Source organism: Sphaerodactylus townsendi, linkage group LG06, assembly GCF_021028975.2.
Source record: "Sphaerodactylus townsendi isolate TG3544 linkage group LG06, MPM_Stown_v2.3, whole genome shotgun sequence".
Classification (NCBI taxonomy): Eukaryota; Metazoa; Chordata; class Lepidosauria; order Squamata; family Sphaerodactylidae; genus Sphaerodactylus; species Sphaerodactylus townsendi.
The window spans coordinates 133460931-133478877 of NC_059430.1; the positions used below are offsets into that span (position 1 = coordinate 133460931).

At 52.2% G+C, this 17947-nt stretch overlaps 1 protein-coding gene across 3 annotated transcripts in view; it reads left to right on the forward strand.

Moving 5' to 3' along the window:
- EXOC3L2 (exocyst complex component 3 like 2) overlaps positions 1 to 17947 on the forward strand; it is a 69208-nt gene that overhangs the window by 10556 nt on the left and 40705 nt on the right. For all 3 annotated transcript variants that reach the window (XM_048499286.1, XM_048499284.1, XM_048499285.1), the window contains exons 2-6: positions 55 to 767; positions 8814 to 9450; positions 12877 to 12994; positions 16194 to 16298; positions 16831 to 16931. In XM_048499286.1, coding sequence (XP_048355243.1) covers positions 77 to 767; positions 8814 to 9450; positions 12877 to 12994; positions 16194 to 16298; positions 16831 to 16931 — 1652 coding nt within the window. In that variant the 5' untranslated portion in view covers positions 55 to 76. The remainder of the gene's footprint in view (positions 1 to 54; positions 768 to 8813; positions 9451 to 12876; positions 12995 to 16193; positions 16299 to 16830; positions 16932 to 17947) is intronic.

Genomic DNA, 17947 nt, shown 5'->3' on the forward strand with positions numbered 1-17947 from the left:
TGCCCACTTCCTTAAACTCTGGTCACGTGACCCTTCATCTTTTCCATTCCCCAGGTCATTGGGCGCTGCAGCTGCCATGCCATTCCTTAAGAATCCTTACAATCTCAAAATGGCCAGCAGGGAAGAGTGCAGTGCAGGGATGCTTATCCTGGACCAAGAAAGCAGGGGCACCAATCCCTTTGAGGAAGACCTTGACGAGAATGACCGAGACCCCTTCCTTGGGGACGTGACCCTTGAGAGTGGAGACCCTTCCCCAGAGGGCAGGAGCAACTTTCCCGGGGATCTGTTCCACAACAGCCCAGAAGGATGCTACAGGCGTCGGGCGACCCTGGAGAGGCTGGTGGGCTTGTCCCCCTTCCGCCTGGGCAAAGGCAAGAATAGTGGGGGCAGGGACAAGACCCCCAACAGGGAGAAAGGGCCCGAGCAGAGGTCCCTGCTGGGCCGCATGATGCTTCCCTTGCTGGAGGGCAACCCAAACCAAAGAACTCCAGAGAAGAAGAAGATGCGCCGCAGCTCAGAGGACTTCAGCCTCCTTCAGCGCTTCAATGGGCGGTGCAAGGAGAGTCTGAGCAGTTTGGACTGTGGCCAGGCCGAGAAGGAGAACGGTGGGGGAGACACCATCAAGCGCATGTCCTTCCTCAAGATCGGGCTGGGGGGGAAGGTGCGCAGGGCTTCACTGGTGGAGAAGCTCAACCAGACCGAGACGCTGGAGGCGGGACCGGTCACCAAAGAAGCAGAGCCAGTGAAGGCCAAGGAGCCGCTCTCAGGTGAGTCTGGAATGGGGCTGCAGCAGGAGCCTTCCGGGTAAGCAGGTTGCAATAGTGAAGCACCAGGTACATTTCCACCTGCCTTCCCAACCCCAAGTGGTCACCAGTAGGACTACTGACCATTCTATATCAGCTCCTGCTTTTCCTCCTTCCACAGAGAATTTATACCTGAAAGCCTCATGATGGAATCCAACTCAAACCTTCCCCACAAGATTTCCCAGTACGATTTCCCCTTCATGAATCTACCTGAAGAAGTGAGGATGTATTTGATAATGTATTCATTTATTTGTATCCCACTTTCCCCCCACTTAAAGTGCCTTTATAACATCATTCTTCTCTCCCAAGAAGAGAGTTTGTGGTGGGCAGCTGAGCTTCCACGGTGGAAGTAGGAATTCAAACCCAGGTTGCCCAGAGTACGTCTACCACTCCATTCACTGTACCACACTTGCTGAAACTTGTGAAAGGTCATAGTGAAATGAATATTGTTAGTCTTTAAGATTCCGCTGGAGTTTTGCTTAATTTTGCTATGACATACTAGCACCTTTACAGGGCCCCTTCTCCCTGTTGGGGGTCTTGTCCCTGCCCCCACTATTCTTGCCTATGACATTCTAGCGACTACACCTTTACAATCTGCTTTCTACATATCAGCTTCAGTGCTGAAATACTTCATTTCTGTTTGCACTTGGGTGGAGTGTGAATGGCCATTGGTCCTCCAAAGCACCAGCGTGGTGTAGTGGTAACAGCAGGTACACTCTAATCTGGGGAACTGGGTTTGATTCCCTGCTCTGCCACTTGAGCTGTGGAGGCTTATCTGGTGAACTAGATTAGCTTGTGCACTCCAACACAGCTGGGTGACCTTGGGCTAGTCACAGTTCTTTGGAGCTCTCTCAGCCCCACCTATCTCACAGGGTGTTTGTTGCGGGGGCGGGGGAAGGGCAAGGAGATTGTAAGCCCCTTTGAGTCTCCTCAGGACGGGGATATAAATCCAAACTCCTCTCAAGGGGACACTGCAAATGGCTTTACTGGGTCAGACTAGGGCCACTTGGTCTGGCCTCTCCAGTTCCAGCCAAGAAGGCAGGAATCCATGTTCAAATCCCATTACCAGCCTTGAGCCAGTGCTCAGGGGAAGGAAGGCTCCCTTGATACATGAACGAAGTTTATGCAGGGAGGTCCCACCCAGTCATTTGCCTGCTTTGTCCCCAGAGTGGTAAGAAGACTCAGGGCCATCTCTTGTTCTCTTCATAGAAGCAGGGCAGGGGCTGTTCTGACCGCAAGGAGCGTGCCCTTTGACCCTGGGCAGTTGCATGAGGCTTCCAAGAATCCCAGGGTAGCAGCAACCACCGGCTACCAATGCTCTGCTGGAGGATTCTGGCATCTGTGTTGTTAAAAATGCCCTTTCTAGTTGAGTGAGGGAATGTTTGGCTTTAACTTAACAAAGAAGAGTTTTGCAGCTAAGTCGTGAGATTCTTTTATGGAGGAAAACATGCAGCACAGAAGGCCTCAGGCAGGCTCAATCCCCGACATCGCTGGTTAAAAGGACCAGGTAGGAGGTGATGGGAAAGGCCCTGGAGAGCTGCCACCAGTCTGCGTAGGCAATACTGATTTTGAAGGGCTTGATTCAGTCGAAGGGCAGCTTCAGGTGTGCTCAGGCCAACACAATGGCTTTTGTGCAGGCTGAGTCTGTCATTCCTTGGTCCTAATGAGAGGTCTTGCATGAGAGCCACAATCCCCCCTCCCCCCTCCCATGTTTTTGGCTTTGTTGCAAGTGGCTTGCAGATATGTGGGGGGAGGGGGTTCCTCTGGAATTCCACACTGACAATCCCCAAAGTGCTTCAACGGAACCAACAAAAGGTATGTTTGCTCTACTGCCTCCAGGTAGACTTGACAGCAGCTTTCCCACTTCTGTGCTTGGACGTGGGTGTGCTGATGCTGTTGTTCCTTCACTGCCTGCAAGCCCTTCCCGCGGGTCCTCCCCAGCAAGCCTGATTCCCACTGACTGCTGGGGCCAGCCGGCTTACTCAGGCTCCAACTGGAGGGAGGCTGATGAGGGTGGGTTGTTTTCTTCTCCATGGTCTGGGCTCATTGATCCAGCCTGATTACTCCTTCTGATTGCCTCGCCAGAGTGTCTGCAAAAGGTGACCTTGCTGGTGAATGTGCCCAGAGGGAAGGAAAAAACCTCAGAGAGTTCTAGAGGGGAGCAAAGCAGGCTGGGAAATACACAAACTCAATTCAACTTTGGTTCTCAAGCCTGGAGAGAACCTTCCTTCTTTGCCCGGAACAATCTGTTCATGACAGCCAGCTCACCTTGGCCTAAACAACGAGAGGAGTCTTGCATCAGCTGCCTCTGCTGAGCTGATTTGTGGCTTGGGGCGGGCAGGAAAAGGGTCAACCGGGAACTGTGTGGAAGGGACGGGACAGAGATTCGGGGAACCAGCAGCCCTGCTCCTGGGAGGCGGGTTTGTTTGTTTGTTTATTTATTTATGAGTTTTCTATACCGCCCCACCCCCGAAGGGCTCTGGGCGGTGAACAACAGAGGTTGGAAACCAAACCACCAATATTGTAGTTAAGGTTTCCAACATCCAGGTGATCTCCAGATAACCAAGATCAGTTGTCCTGGAGCAAATGGAGGGTGGACTCTTCATGCCATTGTACCCCACGGAGGTCTCTCCCCTCCCCTCCCCTCCCCTCCCCAAACCCTGCCCTCCCCTGGCTTCACCCCCAAATCTCCAGGTATTTCCCAACCCAGAGCTGTCAAACTTAATTATGATGTTCCTGTACACATCTATGGCGTGGCCTCAGTTGGAGCTCTTTGTGCAGTGCTGGTGATTGTGTCTCAAAAAGGGCATCACAATGGTGAAAAAAGTACCGCAGAGGGCTACCCTGCTCATTTCCGATGAGGACTGGCTGAAAAGTCTGGGACTGTTCAGTTTAGAAAAGAGAAAACGAAGGGGGCGAGGGCGGGGGGAGACATGACTATAAAGTGATGCACCAGACCGAGAAAGTGGGTTGATTAAAACGCCATGATTAAAACGTGGCATTTGCTTCCAGAGAAGACAGTGATGCCACAAGCACAGGTGGCTTTAAAAAGGGATTAGGATGCAGCCGTCTCTCTTTCCTGCCTCTGCCAATCTGTGCAGAGAACTTCCAGGCTGCAGCAGTGGAGGCTTTTAGTAGGGGCAATACGTTAAATCACAAGGAACAAGGGCTTCAGCTAAGAAGCTGGTTGCACGTGCCACTGGAACCACAGAACCCACATGTGAAGATCTGGCCCACACCCTGCCAGCCTGCTTTTCCCTCTATAGCATCAGCAGCTAAACTCGTTTGGAAGCCTGACCCTGGATCCCTATGTGACCCAGCAGAACCCAAACGGCACAGACCCCTATCTAAATTTTCTTCCCCTCCCCAGAGGTTTTTGTGGAGGTGATGAATGGTGTCAAGTCAATAAATGATTGCACCTTTGTTGCTTTGAAGCAATTGTTAAATTGCTTCAGAAGGAAATTCAAGATAATCTTTACAGCCACAGGTATAATTGATTCGCAATTGCTATGAAGGCTGCAACGTTTGCAGAGACAGGCTCCTTGGTGCTTTTCAGACACGGCACTCCAAACAAAGGCAAGTCCTATCAAATGAGGCCTAGCAGCACAAAGTACACAGCAAGTCCTGAAATGGTAAAGAGGTGCGGGCGGGGCTGCAGTGAGCAGCAGTGGCGTAGGAGGTTAAGAGCCCGTGTATCTAATCTGGAGGAACCGGGTTTGATTCCCAGCTCTGCCGCCTGAGCTGTGGAGGCTGATCTGGGGAATTCAGATTAGCCTATGCACTCCCACACACGCCAGCTGGGTGACCTTGGTCTAGTCACAGCTTCTCGGAGCTCTCTTAGCCCCACCTACCTCACAGGGTGTTTGTTGTGAGGGGGCAAGGGCAAGGAAGTAAGCCCCTTTGAGTCTCCTGCAGGAGAGAAAGGGGGGATATAAATCCAAACTCTTCTTCTTCTTCTCCTTTCCCTGCATGTTCTTCAACGGCTTCTGCTGCTGTTGCACTACAATGGCTAAAAGCAGCTCTGCACACATTCAAAGGCAACTTACTACTACTACTGTAGCACAAGCTCTAGGGCTGGGGCCTGAGTGCTGAAATTTTGCCCTTTGCAGTACAGAAAAGCTGTTATTTTTTCCAAGGCAAAACTGGGTCACATTTCTTTTCTAAGACCTCCTTCCCTTTGTATTGTTTTGTTTCTCTCTTACAGAGTTACAGATGAAAACTCCTGGGTTTGGGGTATTTAGAAAGCAAATCTGAAGAGACCCAGGGCCGGATCAAGGGGGAATGGCACCTGGGGCACGTGTGCTCCCTGCATGCCTGCCATGTCCCCACACTGGTGCACACCCGTTGCTTCGTGCACACCCCCGCCCTCTTGGCGATACGCCACTGAAAGGACCCCTGCGTGCTTCATCTCTGCATCTTCAGGCTGGCCTTCCCTATAGTTTTTGTTTGTTTATTTTTTCTGCAGCTCAGATTGTGGTCCTTCTGTGCTTTGATTAGAGCAGGGATAAAAATGAAGTGTCCCCAAGAAACTCTAACACGCATTTAACCAAGCTGCCCCCCTTTCCCCTTGCATTCAAGGCAACCAGTAGAAGTAGGGTTGCCAGGCTCCAGGTGGCTCTATGGCATTATATTCCACCTCCCACTGCACCCCCCCCCCAAAATCCTGCCCTCCCCAGGCTCCACCTCCAAACTCTCTCAGACTTTCACACTCCAGAGCCGGTAACCCTCAGCAGAAGCAGTTGGATTCGGGGTTGGGTGGACATCACAGGCCTCTCTTCTCGTTCAACTCCAGGGATCACAGCACCGGGTGAGAAGAACTCATCTGGAGTTCAGCCCTGCTGCTGCCATTCTGGTCCAGGGTGCTCACCAGTGATCGGTGAACCCACCATGTTTCTCATCACTCCACCAGGCCAGGCAGTTCTTATTGGAGCTCCATAGAAACTGGAGCTGGAGACAAGCAGGCAGGGAGCTCAGTGAGTTTGGAGTCCTCCCAAGGCTATGAAAGGTTCTTGGCTGGTTGCTTGGAAGAGAAGGGACGTCAGGAGCCAAGAGCAGGGCCTCAGGAGTGCCGCTGTAGAGCCTTCCTGCTTGCTGGCTTCCCAGGGGGGCTGGAGCAGGAGCCCTGGAGCGCCTTGCCTGAGGACTGGGGCAGATCTGTGCCTGCCTGTGGCTCACTGAGGAGGGGCCGTGGCACAGGGGCAAAGCATCTGCTTGGCACGTGGAGGCCCCTGGTTCAGTCCCCACTGCATCTCCTGCGGAAAGGCCAGGTGGGGAGTACTGGGAGAGGCCCTGCAGAGCGGCTGCCCATCAGAGTAGACAATGTGGACCTGATTCAGGGTAAGGCCACTTCCATGTGTGTTCAAGCGTGTTTTTCATGTGGCCACCAGGTAAACCCACTCCTTTTTCTGTCATTTAACATGTTGGCTGAGAACTGAGAAAATCAGCCCCTTGCCCCATTCACCCCCCTCCTCCAGTGCTGGCAAGGCAGGGTCACAATTGTTCCCTTGGCTGGTGAATGTGCCGTTTTCTCCAGGGGAGGTTCCCCCCTGCAGCTGGCGGGGCTGGCCCTTGACATCTGCTGCTCCTGGGTGTCTCCACCCCCTTGAGGGACGTCTCTGGGGGTCAGATTCCAGGATGGCCAGGGCAGTACTTCTTACCACACAGTTATCCCAAGGTCGTTTCCACAGGCCCAGCTTTTCAACCTAGTCCCAAGACTCTCTTCAGCAAGTGTGACCCTGTTGGCATCTATCCTGTTAAGGATTAGCCAGAGAAAAGGGAGGGAAATACTGAACCTGAGCTGGGAATGGTCAGCATATATGTCGGTGCAGTGGCCTGTGGAAACTGCTCAGAGCACTTTCGGACAACAGGAGCTGCGGGGGCAAGGAGGGAGTCTGCGTCGTCCCTGCACAGAGTCAGGAAGAAGGGTGCAGGAGCTGTGCTGACCTGACACAAGGGCGCAAGAAGAGCCCTCTGGAGCAGAATGAAGCCCACCATCAAGCCCAGCACTCTGTTCACGGCCAGCCACCTCTCGGAAGCCCACAGGCAGGAAGACTGCAAGCCGCCCCTTCCCGCCTGGGCTCCCACCCCAGCGACTGATATAAAGAAGCCTGCTGCCCTTGATACTGCAGGGGCGAGATGTCCATCAGGACTAGGGGCCACTGATAACTCCATTCCCTTCCAGTTTGGCAGCCATCACCACATCCTGTGGCAGTGAATGCCACAAATTAACTATGGTTGATTCCCCACTTCAAAAATGAAAGTAGATACAAACCAGTTTGGACAACAACACAAGCCTTTATTGGCATATAAAACCAGTTTGGTAAGATTCGGGACCTTTTGAGCACGGTTTCATGGTCCCCACTGCAGCTTCTGCCCCCTCGTTCCCAGAAACGCAGCAGTCGTGCAGGAGTCCCCACTGGCAGCAGATCAAACGCGCAATCCGCTCAGGGACTCTCCTGATTGGCTGCTGCGTTGTGCTGGGGCGGGAATTTTTTTCACTTTCAAACTGACGGATCCACGTCTGCCTGAGCATGCACGGAACAACTCTACATGGAGACAAAGAAACAGGCGATTAAAACAAAGCCCTGTTTCCGCGCCTCCATGTAGTCGGATTCACGTTGATATGACGTGTATGGCCTACTTTGTATTGCATTCTACTCAGTCAGTCAGTCAAAACCAGCCCCATGTTGCTTCGTATCCCTGTGGACCTCCGGTCTGCAAAAAAAAAAAAAAGGCTGCACACACATAGCACACAACCCACTGCGTCCTGATTGGATGGGAGGCGCCACGTCACTCGCAAGGGCAGGTAAAACGAATCTGGATTCACCCCCCGCCCCCAAACTTCCCCACCGCTCCAGATTGCCCCCACGTTTTTCGAAAAGGTCTACTTTCTTCCAGGTTCTAAAATAACACGTGCTTAAGGGGGGGGGGGGCACCAGAAAGGGGATGAATGCGCATTCGGCGCTGGTGAAGTGGGGAGTTCTGCAGGAAAACTGGATATTTGGAGTGACGAGTGCACATCTAATCCTCAGTGGGGAATCGACCTATGTGCTGTGTGAAGAAATACTTGTGGCTGTCCTGAGTCTCCCATCCGCCACCCTGGCTTTTAGTATTATGGGAGATGGAGAAAAGCCCCTCTCTCCATGCCGTGCATAATTGTATCATGTCTAGCCTCACTCATCTTTGTTTGAGGCCTAAATTTGAGGGCCGACAGTTCATCAGCTGGTGCAAATCTGGCTGTGTTCACAGACCGTGGAGTTTCATAGAATCATCGAGTTGGAAGAGACCCCCAGGGGCCACCAAGTCCAACCCCCTGCAATACAGGAACACACAATCAAAGTTTCATTTCATTTTTTAAATGTCCAGACTGCCCCTCCCCATTTCGGTCTTGAGGCCGTTAACAATGCAGAGAAGGAAAAGCTGGCTGGCAGACAGGCAAGGACATTCGCAAGGTGGGCCAAGGAAAAAGTCAGAGAGAGGCTGAAGTTTATTGTGACCCAGGCAAAGGGCCAATCTTGCTCTGCAAGCACTGATCATGTGGGCAGATCTAGGAAGAACAATAGATTGTCTGTGGGGGAACACACTTGGAGTGGCCTGCATATGACAGAGCATCTCCTTGGCATGCAGATGATCCTTTTCACTGGAGATGCTGCCTGGGACCTCCTGCATAGCCAGCGGATGCTTCCCCACTGAGCCACAACTGCTCCCCAAGGGGGAGTCCAAAGCTGGTGGTCCCTCCTCCCTTCAGCCACCACGGTTGCCACCCTGCCCTGACAGTCCCTGGTTCATTGTGATCTCAGTAGGCAGAGAGGCGGTTCCCAGAGGTGTACTGGGGGGAAATGACACCCGGGGCAACACCTGCTCCGGGTGCCTACCCCACACCGCCCCCGTGCCCCACTTAGCCACCCACATGATGTAATGGGGGGCACCCAGGGTCAGTTCACCCCCATGTACCTCTGGCAGTTCCTCCAGTGATCTCCACAAGTGTGGTGTCTCCTTGTCCCCTCCTAGTCCTGGAGATCCTGAGCCTCATCCACCAGAGGGACCTCGTGACTGCTGATGAACACATCATTGAACTGGAAGCCGAGTGTGAGTGGAATGGCCAGCAGAGCCAGAAGAACAGTGAGATGCGGAAGGACGGGAGCCGGAAGGCCAAGGACGTGGCTCTCCTCTATGAAGCCCTGCTGAAGGAGCTCTGGGCAGTCCTGGCAGAGGCACTGACCACCAAGACTCACCACCCAGAGCTGGAGCTCATGGTACAAGTGATAGAGCAGGAGGAGGAGACCGACCGCAAGTGGATGGAGGGGGCTGCGGCAGAGGGATCCAGGCCCCGGCCCCGAGCCATGAAGAGCCAGTGGGTGGAAGCAGTGCAGCAGCTAGTCAACCAGAGACTGTGCCAGTGCTCGGAAGGCAGGGCCGGTTCTGTTGCCACACTGATGGACAGGCTGGCCAAGCGTGCCCAGGAGGACTTATGCACGGTAAAATGTCACTTGCTGCATGCTTATCCAAAGGAATATGAGGCCTTCAACATCTATCTATGCAGCTACCACCAGGGACTGGCCCAGCGTTTGGCTGAGGTGGTCCAGAAGAGCATGACCGTCTCTGAGCTGTACTTTGTCTTGGACTGGAACTGCAACATCTACCAAAGGTAAGAAAATAAGAGGTCAGTTGCAAGTACTGGCCGTGGGCAACAGCCAGAAACCCTTCTCCACTCGCCCTGTAGAACCGCAGGCTCTGGGAGACCCCCACTGACCACCCGACCCTCTCTGCATGGCTGCTGCAGAAAGGCAAAGAAAGGCAGTGGAGTTCTAGGCCGGTAGATCTGCTGATCTGCTGGGACATTCTTCCACTTGGGAAATAAGCAGGGGTGTACCTAGGCAAACTGGAGCCCGGGGACAAAACCTGAGTTTGACGCCCCCCCACCCCCAGCATATGGGCAGCCACCTTCCCCCACAATGACCAAACAATTATTTTTTGCACCAGCTCACAAAAAACCTCCCACTCCCAGCAAAACATACATGGCTCTCTCCCCACCAACTCTTTTCCTAATTTCCTAATCACAACAACCCTATGAGGTAGGTTGTTAGCCTGAGAAACAACTCCAAGCCAGTGCAAGTGGGTATTAAGCATGTAGATCTCTCACAAATCACCCCCAGCAAAACATTTACCAAACAAATGTCAGCATCATCTCTCACAAAACACCTCCAGTGGAATCCACCCCCAAACAGCATCATTTTCAATGGTGTTTAAACTAGGGAGCTCAGATTTTTCTTTTAAATCCACCTTAAAGGGAGAATCTGGGGTCCCCGGTTAAAACAAAATTGAAAGTGATGCTGTTTGGGGGTGGATTCTCCCCCACCCTGAAACAGCATCACTTTTGAGGGTTGGAGATTCAAATGAAACAAATAGCAGATTCAGCTGGAATCTGGGCAAATTTGGGCACATTCGGACAAAAATTGTCCGATTATGTCCTGCCCAAATATGAACAAATGCAAATACAAGGTATTTGGGCTTTGGGGGGGTATTTTTGGTGTTTTTTTCAGCCTGCAGGGAGTGCATTTTTAAAACTAGTGGCACCATGATTTCAGGGCATCATCCAGAGACTGCCCTGATGATACCACCCGAGTTTGGTGATGTTTGGTTCAGGGGAAGCAAAGTTGTGGACGCCCAAATGGAATGCCCCCATCCCCATTGTTTTCAATAGGAGCTAACAGGAGATGGGGGTACCCATTTGAGGGACCATAACTTTGGTCCCCCTGAATCTAACTTCACCAAACTTGGGTGGCACCATAAGAATAGTTACCAGATGATACCCTGAAATTTTGGTGTCACTAGCTTTAAAAATACACCCCTTACAGGCATCCCAAGAAATTTGCCCAAGATTCTTTGTTTTGCAGTGACTTTGCTCCATTGTAGCCAATGGGGAATTCCTGAGGCAGGCTGCAATTTTTTGAAGATAGAGGCACCAGACTTTTAAGGTGGCTCCAGGAAGCCCTCCTGGTAATAGCATCCAGGCTTAGAGACCTTTGCTTCTGAGGGTTCAATTTTATGGGCCCCCAAAAGGCTTATTTTGTTTCCATGCTCCTGCACATGAAGCCTGCTGGCTGAGTTCTCTCAGAACTTCTCAACTCACGCCCCCACCCACCCCCCAAAACAAAGCTCAACAAGCTTGGATGCTATTACCCAAAGCCTCTTGGAGCCACCTTGAAAGTCTGGCGACTCTATCTTCAAAAATGTGTGGTCAGTGCTTACACACTCAGAAATTCCCCAGAATCTGCCAGGCTCTTCAGCAAGTTCTGTGGTGGGAAAAATTATTTTTCCCACCATAGACTTCAATGGGGCTTTCTGTTATGCCCAGCTGGCTCTGTGGTAGAGGTTTCAACAGGAGGCAATGTGGTAGTGGTCTTGCTCTGGGTGGGGGCACTTATTTCCTGCAGGGCTGCTGGTGTGAGTCTCCTGAAAGGAACCAGCCAACTTTGCTAAAGTTTGCCTGGGATGGCCAAATGCTGTGGGCATCAGGTTCACCTTCAACTTGGTGCCCACAGCATTTTCCTCTTCCACACACATTTTAGCAAATTTGGCTGGTTCCTTGAAAGTCTGGTGCCTTTATCTTCAGAAATGTGCAGCCTGCCTACACACTCAGAAATTCCCCATTGGCTACAATGGAGCAAAGTCACTGCAAAACAAAGAATCTTGGGCAAATTTCTTGGGATGCCTGTAAGGGGAATATTTTTAAAGCTAGTGACACCAATCATTTGGTAACTATTCTTATTATGCCACCCAAGTTTGGTGAAGTTAGATTCAGGGGGACCAAAGTTATGGTCCCTCAAATGGGTACCCCCATCTCCTGTTAGCTCCCATTGAAATCCCATTGAAAACAATTGGGATTAGGACCCCCCTTTGGGAGTCCATAACTTTGCTTCCCCTGAACCAAACATCACCAAACTTGGGTGGTATCATCAGGACAGTCTCTGGATGGTACCCTGAAATTTTGGTGCCACTAACCCTAAAAATCCATCCCCTGCTGGCCGAAACGTAAAAAAACACTAAAAAATTTAAAACACACAAACGACCCTGAAATGTTGGCGCCCCCCCACGTGACCAAATGGGGGCGCCTGGGGACATGGGGTACCCCCTGTCCCTAGGCAGGTATGCCACTGGAAATAAGGGAGAACTGGGTAAGGGGTGGTGGTATTCTTGTTGGGCAATTTTGAGGGGTGTGCAGAAAAACTTCCCTCCCATGCTGATAACTGGGATAGGGTGGGAGGTGCTATTTGGGTTTTGTACCCCAAGAATTGTGTGGCTTACAAGGCCCTGTAAAAAATGACAGGTGAGAACTCAGCTGGCTAACCCAACCATGGCCTGGCTTGGCTCAGCTCTACTCAGGGGCTGGCTAGAAATATCCCTTTAACAGGGTTGCCAGGCTCCAGGCGGTGGCTGGAGATCTCCCACTATTACAAACAATCTCCAGGCAAGAGATAAGCCCCCTGGAGACAAAGGCTGCTTTGTATAGTGCCCTCTCTGGCATCATAAGCAACTGCAGTCTCACCCTGCCCTCCTCAGGCTCCCCCCCCCCAAATCTCCAGGTATTTCCCAATTTAGAGATGGCAACCCTGCCTCTAGCCTTTTTGAGCCTGTGGATGCCTTTGGGACTCTGACACAGCGCAGGGGATCGGCCTCAAAAGGGTGTCCATCTGTGGTGCCCCAGATGTTCATGGATTACGATTCCCATCATTCCCTGCCAGCATGGCCAGTTGGCTGATGGAAATTGTAGTCCATGAACATCTAGGGCGCTCCCAGGCTACAGCAAAATGGCTGTTGCAAGAGGTAAACCAGCCACAAAATGACTGCTGTAGCTTTCCTGCAGGCACACAGTGAAGATCCTTGTGCTGTGATGGCAGCTTTGCCAAAGCGCTGTTTTTAAAAATTGGCACAGCCCATCAAATCTCCAGTGGCCACTCAGGAGCCTGCAGGGCACAACCTGCCCCTGGTTCAGCCCGCTTTCTAGAAACACTTGGCGGGTGCTGAGAGCCATGTTGGGGACCCCCTCTCTAACGCTCTTTGTTCTACATAGAGAGGTGCTGGGCAGAGGTGAGATCGCTCCCCTGGTCAACAAGGCCCTGGAGTTGGGGCCCCTCCTGTCCCCTGAGACTCAGCTGAGCCTGGAAGAGGACCTCATCTCAGCTGCCAAGGTAACATCAGGAGACATGATGGAGGTGCAGCATTCGTGGGGGGGGGGTTTAATTTAAAAAAACACTATTTCATCCTTCTGTGGCTCATAGGAGGCAAAGAACAAGAACAAATATAGTTGTCCATGCTCTGTGTGGCTCTGGATCCATTGGATCTTGGCTATGCTGCCTGCTGGGAATGCTGGCAGAGCCAGGACTGCACCCCAGAAACGGGTTGGTTTATGGGGTGGGGGGTGGGGAGGAAGCCCTCTGCGTGCTACATTTTTTTGAAGGGGGCAAAAATACAAAATGATTCTATTTCTCAGTTATATAGATATGTACACTATTCTTTTTATATACATATATAATCAACAGCTCTGATAGAATTATGCTGATCTCTATGAACTGTTAATGAACCAATAATAATAATAATAATAATAATAATAATAATAATAATAATAATAATAATAATAATAATAATAATAATAATAATAATCCCAGAAAGCCAAACAAGAATACAGAAAAAATGTGATTAAAATGAGGACTGAAAGCTGGCACAACAAAGCACTGCATGGCCAATTTCTGGAGAAAATCAAAGACAAGGTGGACAACGAAAAGACCTGGCTGTGGTTAACAACTGGAACTCTGAAAAAAAGGAAACTGAATCCTGATTTTTAGCCATGCCCAAGAGCAAGCCATTTAGAACAAATTCGATCAAAGCCAAAATCGAAAAATCCTCAGATGATGCAAAATGCAGATTGTGCAAAGAAGCTGATGAAACTGTAGATCATGTCCTCAGCTGCTGCAAAAAAGATTGCCCAGACCGAGTATAAACAGAGACACAACTCAGTGGCCAAGATGATCCACTGGAATTTATGCAAGAATTACAACATAAGAACAGCTAAGAACTGGTGGAAACATTGTCCAGAGAAAGTAATGGAAAATGAGAAGGTCAAGATCCTGTGGCACTTTCGAATCCAAACGGACAAAGTGTTGAAACACAATACACCAGACATCACTGTGATCGAGGACAAGAAAGTGAGCATCATTGACATAGCAGTCCCCGGTGACAAGTGGAGCGCAAACAAGGACAGGTCGGGCAAGGGGGGGGGCAGCTTGGAGGGGACCAAGAGGGGGGCTGTAAGGGGCGCAAGGTGCTGGGTGGAGGGGGGGAACGGGGAGGTAGTCATGCCCCCAGATGTCATTTAGTACACTATTTAGTACACTGCCCTCCCCACCCCACCCCACCCCCACCTGCCACCAGAGGTGTAGAATCCTGCTCTTTGGGGAAGGCCAAGCCTCTCAGATGAGGGGACAGGCAAAGCCAAAAATAACATCGTTCCCAGCCCCTTCTCTTTCCTTCTGACTCATTCAACTGCAGGGTGCGCCAGGGCTTGCAGTTTCAAGGTAAAGGGTGGGAAAGAGAGGCACATCAGGCATTTTAAACTAATGTCTTCAGTCAGTCCCCCAAACTCTTCCCCCCCCCCCCCCCCGAAGTCTCGCTTGCCCTTAAACCTACCATGGCCACGGTCAGAGACAGAAATGGGAAGGGCCTGCAGGGGGAAGATGAGAGGGTGCTGGGAAGGAGGGAGATTAGTAAGGCCAAGGAAGGCCACTTAGAATCATAGCATCGAAAGAGACCCCAAGGGCCATCAAGTCCAACCCCCTGCCATGAACTCCTGACAGATGGCAATCCAGCCTCTCCTTAAAAACCTCCAGACTCCACCACACTCCGAGGGAGTGCATTCCACTGTCGAACAGCCCTGACTGTCAGGAAGTTTTTCCTGATGTTTAGTTGGAATCTCTTTTCCTTCACCTCGAACCCTGTATGATTTGCTGTATGATCACTCCTGGTCCTGGTCTCTGCAGCAGCAGAAAAAAATCTTGCTCCCTCACCAACATGACAACCCTTGAGGGTCTGTGTCTCCCACTGCATAGAACGTGACATCTTTGAGCATCTCCTCAGGAACCGTTGGCTCTGCCATGATCTGTCTTATCAAGGAATATGACCCCCCTCTGAGGCCGGAGGGCTCCCTCTCCCTTCCCCCCTCCCCAGCCGCAGCCTCATAAGGGAGTGGGCTCGTGTGCTATGGGATGAGCGTCTCTTCTGGGCAGTTGGGCCTCCCCCATCTCCTGCCTGCTGCCTGGGGTATCTGCCCCCCTCAATCCAACGGTTTCCCGGGAATTCATTGTTCATGGGCCCAACAGCTGAGGCCTCTTCCTCTTGAGCACTGTCTAAAGAACACTGTTACAACAGAGTGGTGTAGTGGTCAGAATGGTGGACTTACGGAAGATATGGATTGCCAACCTCCCTGGGAGGCCTGGAGATGTTCTGAAATCATAACTTATCTCCAGATGTCACAGATCAAGTCCACTGGAGGAAATAGCTGCTTTGGAGGGAAGGCTCTGGGGCTTCGTGCCCTGCGGAGGCCGCTCCTCCCTCCCCTGGCTGCACCGCCAAATCTCCGGGAGTTTCTGAACCCAGAACTGGCAAGCCTAGCTCCGAAACTGGCTGGCTGGCAAAGTGCTGGAGATTTGGGGGTGGAGCCTGAGGGAAGGGGCTGGAGCTCAGCAGGGTATGGAGTCCACCCTCCAAAGCATGTCCTCTGGGGGAGCTGATCTCTGTAGTTGTAAGATTAGTTGTAATTCTGAGAGGTCTCCAGGCTCTACCTGGAGGCTGGCAACCCTACTGGGCAACCTGGGTGTTCTCACAGGAGGATGAAGGGTGTGGGATAGTGGGCCACTCACAGTGCCTGGAGCTCATGGGAGAAGAGTGGTGTTTGTGGAAATGCAATGACAAAGTGAAACAAATCTCTAGGGTGTTGTGGGTTTTCTGGGTTGTATGGCCGTGTTCCAGTAGCACTTTCGCCTGCATCTGTGGCTGCATCTGCAGGCTTGCTCCTGTCCCCTGGGGAGTGCAGAAGCCAGCCTGCAGGGAGGCGGGGGGGGGGGCACCATGGAAAACCCACAATACCCTAGTGATTCTGGCCTTTGACAATACATTGAAATAAATCACGTGGCATTCATTTGATTGCCCGTCATGTGGAACTAGTGGCTGACAGGCAATGCTAGGGATGCTTGAAGGCACCCCGTGGCTCCTCCTCATTGGGAAGAAATGCTCCGTGGCATGTAGGCCCCACCTCACAGGAAACTGCCTCTCCTCCCCCCCCCTCCCTCCCTCCCTCCACCTCCCTCTGCCTCCATCCTCCTTTGCTGCTTGTAGGTGAAGATCATGGAGAACATGAGCCAAGAGCTGCAGAAGGAAGAGAAGTGGTCCCACAAGGAGACTGGCGACACCCAGCTCTGCCTGTCCAGCAGAATCATCCCCGTACGTCAGGCTCCAGGGTCTTCTTGCATGTTGAGTTGCAGCCCGCATGTTCTGCCCTTCCCAGTCCTTCCACGTCTGTCTCTGGCTGTGCACTGGCCCACCTAGCCCTTACTTTAAAGCCAAGCCAGAAGGGGCTTTGGGCTTTGAGAGCATTTGGTGGATCCCGCTCCTTCTGCTTGGGGATCACATTAGGTGCCTTGCAGCCAGCCTCTTGCACCCCTGGGCACATCCCCAGGACTAATGCGAAGTCCTGACAGGTGCTATGGATTCTCCCTCTCATACCCACTTCTCCCTCCGTTTTGCTGGCATGCTCTGTGCTTGCATTTGACCCATGTGTGCTTGCACAGCTGTTTCTGGAACAGAAGAGGCAAGCAGAGGGTCTGACAGAGATGATCCCTTACAGCCCCCTCTTGGTCCCCTCCAAGCTGCCCCCCCCCTTGCCCGACCTGTCCTTGTTTGGAGCAGAGGAGAACAAGACTCCCAAAGGCTCCCTCAGCCCTGGCCAGCACCTCACCTTTCTCTCTCTTCACAGGTGTTAAAAGGTCACACAGACCGAGCCCCCCAGATCACGGCAGACTTTGGGAGGAGAATGGCTCAGTGCTGCCTCAGCTGCCTGGTAGAATTCTTGCAGAGGTATGGTACCTCGGAGCCCGGGCACGTGGGGACACCTTCTACAGTCACTGGGGGGGAGGGGTGCAGGGAGGCAGCAGCATTTTAGTCCTGAGCTGGAACAAATAATGCCCCCTGCTGCTCCAGTTTTGTAATATTGAAGCGCATGAGATGGTTAGGTCCAAAGAAAATTGGGGCCCCTGAAACAGACACAGACGCCATGAATGGACTCAGGACTTGGACACCCAGCTCTATCTTGAAGGCTAGCCTTCTCTTGCCGCCTCAGTTCAGAAACTCATGCAGATCCCATAGGCCACCCTCCCTGCAACCAGGTGAGGCACCTCCATTCTATTTATGCCACAGTGGGCAGGTGAAGCCAAGAGGCCCCACGGCCTGAATGGTATGCATCAGGGAAATACTGAAGGGTTGACTGTCTTGTTTACCACCCATTTGCACTCTGCATAGTGTGGGGAAGCACAGTTTTGGGGAGGGGGCACATGTGGGGGGGAGACTGTCATGGCTAGCCCCTCAGTGGCTTCCATTCTCCAGGTGTCTACTCTGAACACATGTCCTGCAAGGGCTTCCGGTGGGAGGGAGGCACACTGGGGGGGCTGAGCAGGATTATGTGCATGTGGGGGTCGGGAGAGTGGTGCACAACTTGCAGTCCCAACTGGTTGGCAAGTTCAGGGTTCCTAAATAGCTGCTCTGCTCCCACCTTATTGAGGAACTGGTGCGCAGTAGAGTGAGGGCCCAGTGGGGCCGGCAGGAGAAGCCACAGTCTGCCAGAGGCTAATTTTACCTGGAAACACACACACACACACACCGGCCACCAAGTGCTTGTTTCAGTGAACTGGGGCAGGAATACATGTGGGTCAGAATGGATGCAACCCATACAGGCAGTGAGTCACCGCAGGTGCCTGTGGGGCTGCCCTGAGCCCAGTGGAAGGTACATCACAGCCCCCTTTGAGCGGAGGCCAGGGGTCACAGCCCGGAGAGGCGGCTCAAGGCTGTGTGGACATGTGAAGCAGCCTTCTCATGAG